Genomic DNA, 15,977 nt, shown 5'->3' with positions numbered 1-15,977 from the left:
ACCTGTGCCGCTCCAACACGCATCACCTGCCGCCTGGTGAAGCCGCAGAAACTTGCCACACCACCTCCTCTGGTGGAGGGTGAGGGTCTTGCCAGCCGTATCATCTCTCTTGGTCCAGCTGGCATGCAGTTCTTAGGGTGAGGAAACCAGTTTTGCTAGAAAACCAGAATACGTTTTGACGAACTGAAATCGCAGACTGACCCGGCTCACATTACTCCTGAAGGCCTGTGATTGTGGAGATTCCCCATTTCGCGGCACTCGGTCGGGGAGATCGTGAGCTCGTGGTCTTGAGAAGTGAGAACGGATCGGTCTGGAAGGAGCATCGCAATCGTTATGGTGACGAGGTCCTGGAGACCATCCTCAATGGCATGGATGAAGGTGTGTACTAATTCTTGCTGTAATTTGAAGTGATATAAATTTGGTTATACTGTATTGACAGTTTACCATGTATACAGTTACATTTGTTGTTAAGTAGTTGCAGATTTTGTTTTATTTTGATCTCTATAAGCAATAGTTAACCCAAAAATGAAAATTTGCCGAAAATGTACACACCCTCAGGCCATCTAAAATGTACACGAGTTTGTTTCTTCATGAGAACAGATTTGGAGAAATTTAGCATTACATCACTTACTCACCAGTGAATCCTCTGCAGTGAATGGGTGCCGTCAGAATGAGAGTCCAAACAGCTGATAAAAACATCACAATAATCCACAAGTAATCCACACGACTCCAGTCCACCAATTAACATCTAGTGAAATTAAAAGCTGCTTGATTGTAAGAAACAAATCCATTAAGACGTTTTTAACTTCAGACCATTACTTCTGGCCAAAAAATATGAATCCTCTATCCATAGTATTGCTTCCTCTAGTGAAAAAGTCGTCTCATCTGAATCAGGAGAGAAATATGCACAGATCAAGCACCGTTTACAAGCCAAAACCGTTCTAAACAAATATTTCTGTAGATTCTGCTGTCAGAGGACAACAGGAGATGGACGTTTTCACTGGAGAAAGCATTGTTATGGATTATGAATTTGTATTTTGGGCAGAAGCAAGGGTTTGAATTTAAAATCTTGATGATGTCTTAACAATGGATTTGTTTCTTACAAACATGCAGCTTTTCACTTCACAAGATAATAATTTCTTGACTGGAGTGGTGTGGATTACTTGTGGATTATTGTGATGTTTTTATCAGCTGTTTGGACTCATTCTGACGGCACCCATATTCACTGCAGAGGATTCATTGGTGAGCAAATGATGTAATGGCTATTAATATTTGTATTAATAGCCAAAAATACATTGTATGGGTCAAAATTATCAATTTTTCTTTTATGCCAAAAATCATTAGGATATTAAGTAAAGATCATGTCCTACCGTAAATATATAAAAACTTAATTTCTGATTAGTAATATGCATTGCTAAGGACTTCATTTGGGCAGCTTTAAAGGCAATTTTTTTCAATATTTTAATTTTTTTGCACCCTCAGATTCCAGATTTTCAAATAGTTGTATCTCGGCCAAATATTGTCCTATCCTAACAAACCATACATCAATGGAAAGCTTATTTATTCAGCTTTCAGATGATTTATAAATCTCAATTTCGAAAAATTTCCTCTTATGACTGGTTTTGTGGTCCAGGGTTACAAATGTACAGTGTTTCAGTGAACTGTGATCATTTTGTCTCATTGTCTCATATTGTCTTTTCTCTATTAACTGCACACTAAAGACCTTGAGAGTCAGGAGGAACTTGGGAAGAAAAGAATCAGGCGCATCATCTCGACCGACTTCCCGCTCTACTTTGCTGTGGTGTCCCGTATCCAGCAGGAGAACGATCTGATTGGCCCAGAAGGGGGTTCTCTCACCAGTAAGCTGGTGCCCATGGTCCAGGCCAACTTTCCTGAGACAGCCGTCACTAAGCGTGTCCGTCTCGGACTGCAGGTGAGATGGGAGGATGATGAGGAGGAAGATGTGATGGAAAATGGAGGAAGCTTATCTCCTGCATATTATCATAATGTATCTGACAGCTTTTAGTTTTTGTTGTTGTTGTTTTCCTGTCTGGTCATGAGACATCAAACGTGACAAAACATCTCATCTTTCATCTCTCAAGATGAATTATGGGCTCAGCTGTCAATGTGAATGAATGTAATTTTGTAAGTTGTTTAGATCTCTATAATTGAGTTTGATGATGGTAAAAATGAATGATGAAATATATGGTATAGTATGTGATGGTATGCTATCTGTCTACTTCCTGCTTAAATTAAACATAGGTTATTTCTACAGATGAACATATACAGACACATTTACAGTACAGTAAAAAGTAGTGCATAAAAACAGCAAAAGTTGAGAATGGATGAAAGTTTTGCAGGTTTTGATTGAGGGAATTGTAAGTTGAGGAGGATAAAAGACACGGAAGTTGAAGCTCATTGAAATTGTGAGAGTTTTAATTGAATGATGAACATTTTCTGTACTATTACAAATATCTGAAGCACCTTATAAAAGCAAACTTTCATAAGATAAATTGCCTTACTGAATTACTGTACTACCTTTTGAAATTTTTATTAGATTTTTTAAAAACTTTATTAGCTACACAAAAAAAAGATTTATTTTTAAATTAAATGCAGTTTTATATTTTAAATGTAAAAACCTAGAACTTAGAATGAAATGATCGTGCAGGACTGCATGTGTTTATTTCTGTTTTCTTTGCCCTGCAAGTGTAACAACCAGCTCATACCAAAACTGATTTTTTCCCTTGTTTTTAACCCATCATTTGTTTAATCATCTGTGTCATTTGTTTCATTATTATTCTGTTTTGCTTCATTTTTGTTGTTTCTTTTTTTTGAGAATCGACCTAATAATTGACAACTCTAAATGTATTGACAAACTTGATCAGTTCCCATTGTGCTGAATTCTAAACAGTTCATTTATATTTTTTTTGTGTTGTTTAAAACACTGGTTGTCAGGAAGTCAGTTATTTTGAGGTGGCATAAAATGAAATTGACCTTAATAGTTCATATATTTTGCCGCAATAACATACAGAAGTATTTTTCAGTTTTCTCATATTCTTGGAAGATTTCTCAGGTCGGTTCAATGACACTGACTGGCACTGACCACTTAAAATGTTGGACCATGATACACTATATATACCAAGCTCTGTGAGAAAGACTTTCTGTCTAATGTTGATCAATACCTCCTCTCCTGATCCAACAGTGTACAATAAATATATGCTTAAAGGTATAGTTCACCCCAAAATTAAAATTTGCTATTAATTTACTCACCTTCAGGCCATTCAAGATGTAGGTGACTTTTTGTCTTGAGTCGAACAGTAAAAAAAAGATTTTTGCCGTGGTGATTTGTGATTCAATAAATGCAAGTCTGCAGCTACCCATATTTGAGAATAAAAAAAGCATATCAGACAACACAAAATTAATACCTGTGGCTTCTGACAATATATTGAGGTCTTATTAAGCGAAACGATTGGTCTTTGTAAGAAACTGAACATTGTTTACAACATTATTACCTGTAATCCATTGCCTCAGGCAAACGGGGAAATATGATTCTTTTCAGCGAACCCTCATTTTACATAAACAAAGAGAAACTATAAAAACTTTCATTTGGCCCCTTCATTGAAGTGCTTGGTTCACGCATGTGCATATCAGAGGCTTATTCGAGTCCGAGTCGAACTGTTTTCTCCGTTCAGTAACTGTTGGAGGAAGTGGAGCGCTGAATGAGTTCATTCATCAGAAGATCAGATTCGCCAGTATTTCAGCTCATTTCGAGTCGGAGTGACTTTGAGGCATCCAAAAGTGAGTTTTATCGAGTAGCATAGATCTGTTCTGCTCGATCCGCAAACTGTTTTAGACTGTTCGGAGCGTGTGCCTGAGGCTCTGGATTACAGGTAATAATGTTGTAAATAATGTTCAGTTTCTTGCACAGATTGATCATTTCGCTTCATAAGACCTCAATATATCATCAGGAGCCATGGGTATTAATTTTGTGCTGCCTGTATATGCTTTTATTGACGGCAGCCACTAAATTACATTTTATGAATCCCCAAGGGCCACGGTTTCATCCAAAAATCTTCTTTACTGTTCCACTGAAGAAAAAAGTCACCTCTATCTTGGATGGCCTGAGGGTGAGCATTAATAAATAACACAGTTATTATAATGAACTGCACACTCAAAGATCTTCGAAAGCTTTATAACAATACAGGGTCGACTTGTTGTGTCTGTGTCTTGTACTGCAAGTGAATTAATTTTGCACCAGCTTTGGTTCAATAATGTTTGTAACTCTTTTTCCAGTTAATAAATAAGACTGATTGACAAGCTAAATTTGGTGTCTTGAATTGCATTGTGCAATAATTGCAATAATAAGAAAACAGAAATATATTGAGATCTTTTCTGTCTCTTCTTTTCCCTGATTTCTCTCATGAAAATATGTTTGGTACACATTTCTGAACTGATTCTCCCTCTCATGCATTCATATGCAAATATACCATTGCTCACACTACCAAATCTATTTCTTCTGACTTTCATTCCATGTTCTTCTCTTTCACCTTTGCTCTTCCCCACCCCTATCTTTTACTTTGTGCTCTACCACTCTGTTATGGTCTCTTCTCCCCCTCCATCCTCGGCACTCAGGCACAGCCAGTCCCTGATGAGCTGGTGGCCAAGCTTCTGGGGAACCAAGCCACATTCAGCCCTGTCGTGACAGTAGAGCCTCGTCGGCGCAAGTTTCACCGTCCCATCGGCCTGAGGATGCCACTGCCTCCCTCCTGGAGGGAAAGTCCACGGGACACTGGCGAGGGCGACACCACCAGCCTCCGCCTGCTCTGCAGTGTCATCGGTAAAAATCAGCCAAACATTTTTACATTGGGGAACAAAAATCTTGATAATTATTTTCTTGTGAAAATATCTAATCATCCTTTAAGTAGTTTTTCTTTACGTTAATGTATTTTAAGTTTATTTTTCTTGTCCTATTAGAAAATAGAAAATCTTTCTTTCTTTCTGATTTATGTAATTGTAAGTGTTATTCTTAAGTAAAACTATTTCGAATTTTTTTTTCATGGAAAAGATAAATAAGAGAAAATATAAATACTAGATGAAAAAAACAACCTTAAAATATGATAATTAGAAAATGACTGAAATAAAATTTTTAGGTACAAGTACTAAAATTACTCAAACTACATATTAAAAAACAAGAACGAATAAAAATGACAAAAATACTAAAACTTAAATTCAAATGAAATCTAAAAAATATAAAAATACAACTAATTTGACATTAATAAATACTATAATGCTATATGAATAGTAATAATGTTGCAAATCAATTAGAATTTTCCTTCTCAATAATCTTATTTTAAGGATATTTAAATATTTTTACTGGCGAACAAGACAAAAATACTGATTGGGAAAATGAGTTTATATCATTTTATATGTTTTTTTAGAAAAAAAAGAAGTAGTAATAATTACAAATACATGTATAGGAAATAGGAACTAGTTCAAATTGATGAAGTGTTTTGCTTTAATGATATTTCACTCTATGTGTAATGAATCTATATAATATATGGGTTTCACTTTCTGAAATGAGTGACAAAAAATATTGACCTTTTTCATGATATTCTAATTTTTTTAGATGTACCTGTACTTCTTGTACCAGTATACATACAACTAAGGAAGCTGTTCATAGTTTGACTACTAAATAATGAGGCTGTGGTGCTTTAAAATATTTTAATAGTTTTTCGAGATGAAGAAAAAATAGAGACTTCTTTAGAAAATGTTGAGAAAAGATAAAAAATTGTCAAATTATTTTTGCTATTCCATTTATTTGCCACTAGCGGCACAGAAATTACACTGCTCAGCAAATGTGCAAGAGTGATCAATGTAAGCATTAGGGTTTTAAAGTTAAAAAATATGAATTTATCATCATTTTAAAAACAAATGACCCAGAATGATCAAATACGGCTCCTGAGCAAGGCGCTTTTTTAAACACGTTTAAAATAAAGACACGTCTATTGCGTATTTACTTTCTCTACATTTCATAGGCGGCACGGCTCCAGCCCAGTGGGAAGATATAACTGGCACCACCAAACTTATTTATGCCAATGACTGCGCCAGTTTCACCACCAATGTCTCTGCCCGGTAAGTATCATAACCTGTACATCACATGTTACGTTATTTCAGAAGTTCTCAATGTGTGTCATCGTCACAGCAATATGTTATTATTCAACCTTGGTCATATTAAAAATGTGACTCAAATCTGTTTTGCTCTCCCACAGTTTCTGGCTGGCAGACTGTCCTCGGACTGCAGAGGCCGTGTCCTTTGCCAACCTCCTGTACCGTGAGCTGTCAGCCGTGCCGTACATGGCCAAGTTTGTCGTTTTTGCAAAGATGAATGAAGCACGAGAGGGTCGACTCCGCTGTTATTGCATGACTGATGACAAAATGGACAAAACCCTGGAGCAGCACGAGAACTTTACTGAAGTGGCTCGCAGTAGAGACATCGAGGTCATATGATATAGTGTGTTACAGACTTCATATAGACAACCATGTGTATACAGCAACTGTGTTATTTCTACAATAAAGTATATTTTGCATTATAACCTAAAACAGCATCTGAAAGAACAGGGAAAGAAATATTATTAAAGTCAGTATGAAATAAAAATGGACCCTGTTAACTTCTGTATTCTCACTAAAGTTTGATGCAGAAGCAATTTCCTCTCAGAAATTGTGAATTCCTCTCAAAAAAATAACTCTCCATAATCCAACGCAAACTTGCATTTGAGGTCTGGCTACCTTCTGGAAGAAAACATGTTTTTCATAATCCAATCAAATTCAAGCTAACAGTTTTTAATCTCTTTGAATATTCTTAAATATAAACATTACAGAAGCAAATATGTTGTTAATGATGTTTCACACTGACTTTGCTAGATATTATCAGATGTTTAATTTAAGCTGCATCTGCTGGTTGCCGTATGTTCTGTAGGTCATGGAGGGAATGCCACTGTATTTGGAGTGTTCAGGAAACTTGGTTCCCATAAGGAAGGCAGCACAGCAGCCCCGCTGTTTCAGCTTCCAAGCCTTCAAAGACAACAGACTGCCTGTGTCTGTGAAGGTAAAGTCATCACAGCCAGTTACAGTACATGTTTACCTTATTTCTTCCAAATTGTATTCTTTCACCCATCGTGAACTAGAATCTAGATGAGTTTATTTCTTCATTAGATTTGGAGAAATGTAGTATTACATCACTTGCCTCTGCAGTGAATGGGTGCCGTCAGAATGAGAGTCCAAACAGCCGATAAATACATTACAATAATCCACAAGTAATCCACATGACTCCAGTCCATAATTTAACATCTTGTAAAAAGATGAAAAGCTGCGTGTTTGTAAGAAACAAATCCATCAAGACGTAGATATATATATATAGATATAGATATAGATAGATATAGATATATCTCATGCCCATGAAAAAAATCATGACTATATTTCCAGAAAGAAAGCACTGCATAATGATTAGTTTTCTTTAATATTTCTGAACAAGTAGTTGCCTTGGTATATGTTGGTATATATTTTGGGATATCCACCTCTTTCTCCTTTCCCCAGGTGAGGGACAGCAGTAAAGATCCCTCTGGTTTCTTGTCTTTCTTGCGCAAATCAACCAAATACGAAGATAGTCAACATGTGTTGTGCAACCTCAACGTTACCATGCCGCCATGCATTAAGGTAACATGGCAAATGTTGATAATCACTGTTCTCACGTTTACATTTCCTACACAAACAGATGCTCACATATATAGTTAAATCTACAGCTGTTCTCTAACAGTGTTTATTTCTTTATAACAGATTATAGGAAGTGATGAGCGAAGGAGAACTCTGACTCCTTTAGCTCTGAGGGAAAGATACAGTGCTCTAAATGAACCAGCCATGGGTAAGATTGCTCCCACACTGATATCTCCTGCATGTTAAGCCCCCAAATCTCATACAACCTTTGCCTGACCCCGCTTTGAATAAGATGTGAGCTGCAGCATCAGATTGCTGAACTCTTAAGCCAATGATGGTCTGGTTTCTGCAGCATCACTGAGCGCCATGGAAAGGATGGAGTTAAAGATGGCTTTAATAGCTGAACAGCTAGGCCTGAGCTGGGCTGGTGAGTGTGAGGTTTTGAATGCACTTCTTTCGCTTAACAAGCATAATGCTTAACTGGTCATGTCTTGTCAAGGCATATCTGGATGTTATTTCTCTGCTATATATAGAATACAAAATGTTTTGACAAGTCATTTACTTTAAGGTCCAAATTTACCAAAGCTCAAGAACATTTCACATTGTCTAGCATGTGCAGATGAGATTAAATACTGACTACCATTGGCTTATTTTTTGGCTTTACAACAGATCATTTTGCACAAGCTTAACTTTTTTCATGCTAGGGACTTCATATGGGGGCCCATTCATGCAACGTAATAATCAAGTGATGAATTAATTGACAAATCAATAATCAATTGATTAAATTATTAAATATATTGGAAAATTATTGCAGATAAAGAGTAGTTACATAAATTAACATTTAAAGAAGATTTAACTTTCGGTTTTAAATGAACTGAATTAACTAAATATATTCTTTGTACAAAATGTGGCAATGATGAGAGAATTTGAAGGAGGCATGTCAAATCATGTCATATACTTCTATATCATAAATGCAAATAAATGCACATTTTTCTTATTTCACGGCAATTCCATTGCCTGCAAGTTGTTGTCAATACACCCGCTCCTGTCTACACTTAATTTACATATGCAAATTTGAACATATTTTAAACTTGCATATTCTTCAAGAAAAGTGGAGCATAAATATAGCACTACAGCATAAATCATATGTGCAGTGCTTTCAAAATGTTAGCTTTGTCCACTTGGTTTTATTGATTATTGATTTGTCAATTTGTTATTATAATAGTCTTTTATTGAGTGGCACAAATGTAGCCCTCATACTTAAGCAAATTATGATTTAGTCTAAAATGAGTCATTTAATAGTGAAGGAACATATTAATTCATGCCGGGGCATAATGTATCATATCTAATTCCTGTGCAGAGTTGGGACGTGAACTGCAGTTTAATGTAGATGAAATAAATAAGATCCGTGTGGAGAATCCCAACTCCCTTTTAGAGCAGAGCTCAACACTGCTCAACCTGTGGGCCGCTCAAGAGGGGAAGAGAGCCAAAAGTGAGTATCATAGTGTCCATTCACAATGAATACCTAAATTATTTGCGAGCCAATGTAACCTTATTCATCTGTCTCATGTGACGTAACTATATGAACATGCTGCCATATTTGTTGCTATAAGTATCAGCATGCTTTTAATGTGCAGCGCTGTGGGATTCAACAAAGGTACCCTTACGAAAAAGAAGTTTATTCAAGTGTGCTATTAGTTATTGAAATAGTACACTTACAAGTATACTACTAGTACACTGATATTTGTATACTTACTACATAAAGTATACTTAAAAATATACTTGAACTTTACTTAAGTATACTTAATAAAATAAACTTGAAGTATACTACTTTTTGATAAGGGTAGCTAAACTTTTGTTTCTGTTTATAAAACTTTAGAAAGTGAGTGCCCAGATTGCGGGTATGCAAATTTGCAGTCTTGCTGCGTTTCAGGCCCCTTCCCCTTATGCAGTCTCCTCTCTCTAACCACCCCTCTACCTTCCCATCTTACCAATGCTTTCCATGCCCCCATATCTGAACCCTTTTCAAATCAGAGGTAGATATAACTGTTGTTGAATTAAGAGGGTTTCATGTCACCTTATGGCTGCACCCCACTTTTTGGCTCCATTTAGATAAGGATGCCACGTTGATTGATTGTTTTTGCTGAAATATCAGTGATTAGGTTTGATGTCAATAGCCCTATTCGGACGGTAATTGTTTCTCATGTGGTTATGGATGGCGATTTATTTACAGTAGAAGAATGAGGTCTGTGATCCAACGAACACGGGAACGCGCTGCTCACGTGGTCAGTCGCATGATTGTCCACTGTAAATAAAATGTTGTGCTAGGAATAATAAGAATAAATAAGTTCATGTTTAATAATATCCTATTTATTATTTGATTATTTAAATCTCCTGTTTAAAAATATGAAAATAGATGTGCTATAGTTGAAATGGTTTTCTGTCTTGCATTTTATCTCTCAAAATGATAGATGTCATTTTTTTGTGTATGTGAATGTAGGCCTATATAATACATATTTAAAAATTGTATTGCATACCTGTTGCTGCCATAATAATGGCCCATTTCAAATGTTTATGTGCTTTTCTTCTCTTTCTTTGTTCTTAACAGCTCCCACTCGCTGTGGTGGAGCATTTATGAAATATTGTTCTTGTAAATACTTTCTAGCATTTCAGTATTATTTTTTCAGCAATAAATATGCATGCAAATTACAGCAAAGTGCAACAGTTATAGTGTTCCTTCTTGTAAACTCAGAGATGTGGATTCAGACGGCAATTAAATTACCACAGAACCTTGGTGTTTGTCAAAAAACAGTAGGTAATTTGGCCAGGGATTTTTCCGGGGGTGGTGGAAGAAACATACCTGCATTCTAGATTCGGACGGCAATAAAATCACAGACTAACCCCTGTAAATGCTGGAAATTGCTTACGTCCCCATGAGAAACAGTTACTATTCGATTCAGGCTGAGAAAATGATTTATATTCAAGAAACACAGGATGTTCTATTTTCAATCTAAAAATGATTTTATTAATAATTTGTGTAGGAGATCCCACCAAAAAATGCTTGGTTACACAATCGCCATGAAGAACAATCTGCTTTCGTGATATGTGTGTTTTCCTGAGGAAGAACTGTGGCTCAGATCAGAGCAGGACAATAATTGTCAGTTCTCTATCAGTCAAATAATTTCAATAGAGACACTCTATGGGTATTGTGTCCTTGCACGACTGCACTTGAAGATCTTTAAGCGTGCCTTTAGGCAGTGAGAATTGCCTATTTCTGTATAAAGTTGGCCAGCAGCCCAATTGTCATTCAGAATTTCGCTCTTCAAGACTCACTCTTTAAGCTCTTGATTGCTAGTGTATCAGGAAACTGTTAATAAAACAATGAGGAAGCACTGAGGAAATCATTCAGTTACCAGGAAGTTGTGAGGTTTGTGTACTTCCATTTCTGTCCATTACTCCGGCCACAGCTAGAGAAAGGGTTATTGGGAAGTTACATGCAACAATTTTATTTTTTTTCGAGTGGGTTCCTCAGCCACTTCAGCTTGCTAGAGGACTGTGCTCTAGCTAGAACAAAACATTCCTCAGTTATAATGAGTGCCACTGCACACAAAGTTAGCCAAACAATACAGCCTTGCCCAAATGCGTGTGGCAATCATATGAGAGGAAGGACTTGAACCAGGTGTGGACTTCTTGCCTGGGACTGGAGCATTGGAGCACTGTTTCTGGAACCTCCCTAACAGTGCACCTTTTGTAATTCTCCCTAATCAAACACACTGATTTAGGTCATCAGCTCATTAGTAGACACTCCAAGACCTGAAATGAGTGTGTCAGACAAATGAGACATTCAAAATGTGCAGTGTTGAAGGGCTCCAGTTTGGGAACTATTCAATGTACCCAGGCTGCTGTTGCTTGTGGTGTAGAAGTGGTGCAATTCTAATTGAGATTTGAGTCTCCTAACTGCCCCAGTCAAATTACGGCTGTAGAGGACTAGGCCCAGTCAGCTAAATGAAATGCACAGCTGACTCTACCATGGCATATTCCTTCCCAGCCCAAGCAGGATAAGCCATCTGAAGAGGATGCCAATACGTTTGTTCAAGACACAATGAGGTTTCTCTTCTTCACAGCCAAGGCTGTTTATCGCCAAGCTGTTGAGCACCTAGAGGTTGAATGGCCAGCAAACATGCGATTCCTACTTTCCTATGTTGCAGAACTTCAGACTGGGGAGTCTAAGGGACTAGTGGAAGAAAATACGCACAACAATGGATCTTGTCATGGGGACAACACAGTGCACCAAACAGGCCGTGGGATTAATTGTGGCAGCTCAAGGGCATCTGTGACTGAACATCTTTAAGACCATTGATAATAGCCCCCTGTTGTTCCTAGACACCTCACTATCCCCAGATGGGCTTTTTAGTTCAGCAGTGGCAGCTATGCAGGCCCACTGTAAATCTAAGAAGAAAAAAGAATGAGGCTTTCAGTTGTCACCTGCTCTGTAGTAGGTGTTAATAGCTGTCTCTTATTTTGCCCCAGTTGCCTAAAGGTCAAAGTATACTTTGCCATACTTGTGCGTGTGATGCAAATTTAATCACCAGAATAGTATGTGCGTACTGTACGCACACCATCAGATTCTTGTAACATGCACACATGTGCATTGACATGGTTTTGCACTAATCAGTTGTTCCACAAGGTGGCAACACTGGCCCGGGCTGCAGTTTCACAAAACAAAACTACTAGACGGAACAACAAAATAGCGGAGACTGCAACAACAACAGATGCCTACATTGACAAGTGCTTGTGTGAGAGGGTTATGAGAGGGTTGCAGTTTTAATTTAAAAGAGTACAAAGACATTTTGATAGGTCATAACGTCTGGAGAAAAATCAAGGATGTTGGTCCAGGAACATGTTGTACTTGGTGAAATTACGCTCACCTATGTGGACCACCTACGTTTGTGTACTTTGAAAGGCTAAATGTACAACTGTGCACGTACGTTAGCATACAAAATCATATACATGGGCCTGCGTACCATGCATTGCGATACTCTTGTAAATGCACATCGAAGACTGACACGGAAGAGAAATTGTTGAATAAAGTCATTATTTTTGTTTTCATTGTGCACAAAAAGTATTCTCATAGCTTCATAAAATTAAGGTTGAAGCACTGATGTCACATGGACTATTTTAATGATGTCCTTAAGGCCCCGCTATACTTCAAACGAAATCGAAGAACGAACTGAAATGACGTAATTTCGAACAAAATCAGGCCAAAATGAAGTTCATTTTGAGTTCGTTTTGGCAGTTCGAAACAGCTCACCAAAGCGAACTTTTTGGGGAATTCGTTTTGGCTCCTAAACATCTTTGAGCTACCATTGGTCCGTGGCGATTACGCAGTCGGTGGGTGTGTTCTGGAACTCCGCCTTCTTTGACGTGCGATTTTATTCCCACCGGTTCGTTTCTCATTCCACGGAGGTCAGACAGGAGAACACATCTCCGTGACTATCTTGCGGGCTGTGCACGGTCCAATCTTGAATGTTTCAGCCACACTTTGTTGCGTGGCCCCACAAACTAGTACTCGGAGTGTCAAGGCCAGTCTCTCCGTAGTGGAAATCTGTGTCCTGTGCATTTCTGCATGTTTCACATATGGCAATACCCTTTTCAAGAGATCGTCAAACCGCGCGGCGCGCATTCTGAAGTATGAAAAATGCACTTCCTCATCTGTGCTCCGCATTTGCTGAATAAAAAGGGCAAACACGCCATCATTCTTTCTGTTTTCATTAAGTGGACGCACATACCACCTCATTTGTTCTTATTCTTTTTCTTTACCATTGAATAGATCAATGCTACTGCCAGATGTTTACGAAACTGTTCTTCTCTCACAGCCGCCATCGTTGTTGTGTTTAGGGGGTACATGCGGGCGGCGTGACAGATGTTTATAACCCCGCCTCCAGCAGCGCGGGGGTGTTGGAATGTTCAAAAACAGTATACCGTCGCTTAGCCTTTTCGAACTTCTTTTTGCCCTCAAACGAAGAATGAAAAAGAACTTGGTTTGAAGTATATCAGGGCCTTTACTACCTTTCTGGGCATTGAACGTGGTAGTTGCATTGCTGTCTATGGAGGGTCAGAAAGCTCCCAGATTTCATTGAAAATATATTTATTTGTGTTCTGAAGATGAACGAAGGTCTTGTGGGTTTGGAACAACATGAGGGTGAGTAATTAATGACAGAATTTTCATTTTTGGGTTAACTTTTCCTTTAAAGCTTACCTTATCACTAGGCACCTACCAGGTGAATCCAGGCAACAGTCTGCTTGTTGCACGCTTCTAGTGCCACGGCACCACAAGGGGCTTGGGTCAGGGGGCCATCTCACCATTCTTCAGCACCACCTTATGGGTGTAGACAGCCCCCAGTCGGCATTCCCTGCAATGTATTAAGAAAAGTGAAGCCAGCGATAGCTTGCCCTTGCTCCCCCCTTCCCAAGTTCTTGGGGTTAATATTAGGCCCTATTCCATCAACCTCACAAGTTTTTGTCAAAATAAAACTACCCAAAACAAGAACACTGAACACTGCCAAACTAGTGCACATCCTACCTCTAGATGCTTAACTTGGAGGGGTTGCATAGTTTGCAAAATGCTGAAACTGTGGAAAAGAGAACTTGCCTGAAAGAGAACGTCTGCTTTCCTAGTATAACTCTCAATTAAAGTAGAAAGACACAGACAATTAAGAGTGAAAATTGGGCTGCTGACCAACATTATACAGGTGTGGGGCTCCCCAGTGTTGTTAGGTGAAAATTAGGAAAAGCTCACTGGTCAAACGATAGTCCGCCCAAGACTTCCTCCTATATCATTGACTTTATGTCTTGATACAGCTTCTGGGATTTTTTTTTAATTCTCTGCCATTGCTTTCCACATGATGGTGATAAATATGGTGGCTGTAAAGAAAAGTTCACGTGACTGAGACAGATTTTTGCACAGTATCTACTTATTTTGAATAACAAGAGTAAATAAAGATTTGTACACTTTACCCTAATGTCATTTTGAAATTATTGTTATTTGGATGTCTTTGCTAATAGTGTCTTGAAATCCTTTGGTTTTGTCAGTGGTGTGTCTCTGTCCTCATCCTTTATGTCCAACTACCCTGTCTTCCCCTTCTCCATTTCTCCACCATCTGTGTGTCTCTCACCACTGTAGTGGACAGCCTGTACGTGGCCCTCAAGAGCATTGACCGAGTGGACATTGTGAACATGTTGGAGGGCCAGGGACCACCAACAGGTCAGCAGGGGGGCTGGGAACAAGATGCTTCCAGGTCTAGGCATCATGAGAGAGACCATCTATCTCCTGGCATCACAAATGGTAAGTGAGAGACACTGCTTTGTTAAACTTTCCTCACTTGTTCCATATAATCCTTTTTTTCCAAGAGCTGGCTTTTCCTCTCATCCAGTTGATAATCTGCTGCTGTTTTTTCTGCTCAAATCCTTGTCCCCCTATATTTTGGCCATGAACCTTACATTTCCTCTTCCAATTCTGCTGTCACCAGGACCAAAACTGAAGACACCCCTCCAGAACTATGTTATTTTGCTATTCTATGTAGCCTGTCCAAATGTTTTGACTAATTTTCCGGGAAATGTTTTAAAACTCCTCAAAGATCCTCTGTTCCCATTGAAATTGGGAAATCTTTGAGATTAAGGAGATGCATTTCTATGTCTAAATGAACATTAAGCATCAGACAATCCATGAAGGTTGTCACACTACTGACTGACTCTAAGTTACTTATTCAGTTATATTTATATTACTGGGAAAAATTCAACGTAAGCTCTGACAGTATCTGCACTCTAAAAAATGCTGGGTTAAAAAGGGACAAACCCAGCTATTGTAGGGACAAACCCAGCTATTATATTTAACCCAGCATTTTTTAGAGTGTGTGGCTTGTAGTATACGTTTTGAAAATATGAGTGAAAACATGTTTACATATAAAGCTTGTACATCCACAATGTGAAAGAATCACTTACCAACACTGTCTGTTTAATTTTAACTCCTGTAAAGACCACTGTTGCTTGATATTCACACAAAGATGCTGTGAAGAGGCATGATACAATCATGTAGGTTCTCTTAAGAGTGGAAAACTTGCTGGCATTGGCAAAGCCTTATCAGTTGTCTTGGATCACATGCACATTGTTACCAAGTATATGAAGACCCTGACATCACAGAAACACTAAGTTCCCAAGTTTTATTACAGACAGTAACTATTTGATATTTGCATAGACCATATGGTGGC

At 38.2% G+C, this 15,977-nt stretch overlaps 1 protein-coding gene across 1 annotated transcript in view; it reads left to right on the top strand.

Moving 5' to 3' along the window:
* The window catches only part of LOC107740021 (ankyrin-1-like), a 149,865-nt gene that overhangs the window by 108,805 nt on the left and 25,083 nt on the right, over window positions 1-15,977 (top strand). Inside the window, exons 27-36 of the mRNA XM_016552291.1 lie at window positions 1,722-1,933; window positions 4,633-4,837; window positions 6,036-6,132; window positions 6,270-6,498; window positions 6,977-7,105; window positions 7,594-7,713; window positions 7,834-7,918; window positions 8,063-8,137; window positions 9,071-9,202; window positions 14,894-15,055. Coding sequence (XP_016407777.1) covers window positions 1,722-1,933; window positions 4,633-4,837; window positions 6,036-6,132; window positions 6,270-6,498; window positions 6,977-7,105; window positions 7,594-7,713; window positions 7,834-7,918; window positions 8,063-8,137; window positions 9,071-9,202; window positions 14,894-15,055 — 1,446 coding nt within the window. The remainder of the gene's footprint in view (window positions 1-1,721; window positions 1,934-4,632; window positions 4,838-6,035; window positions 6,133-6,269; window positions 6,499-6,976; window positions 7,106-7,593; window positions 7,714-7,833; window positions 7,919-8,062; window positions 8,138-9,070; window positions 9,203-14,893; window positions 15,056-15,977) is intronic.

The sequence above is a fragment of the Sinocyclocheilus rhinocerous genome, unplaced genomic scaffold, assembly GCF_001515625.1.
Source record: "Sinocyclocheilus rhinocerous isolate Xijiao unplaced genomic scaffold, SAMN03320098_v1.1 scaffold285, whole genome shotgun sequence".
In the NCBI taxonomy this organism is placed as follows: domain Eukaryota; kingdom Metazoa; phylum Chordata; class Actinopteri; order Cypriniformes; family Cyprinidae; genus Sinocyclocheilus; species Sinocyclocheilus rhinocerous.
The sequence above is the reverse complement of the archived record's forward strand: the minus strand, read 5'-3'. Positions and strand labels throughout refer to the sequence as shown.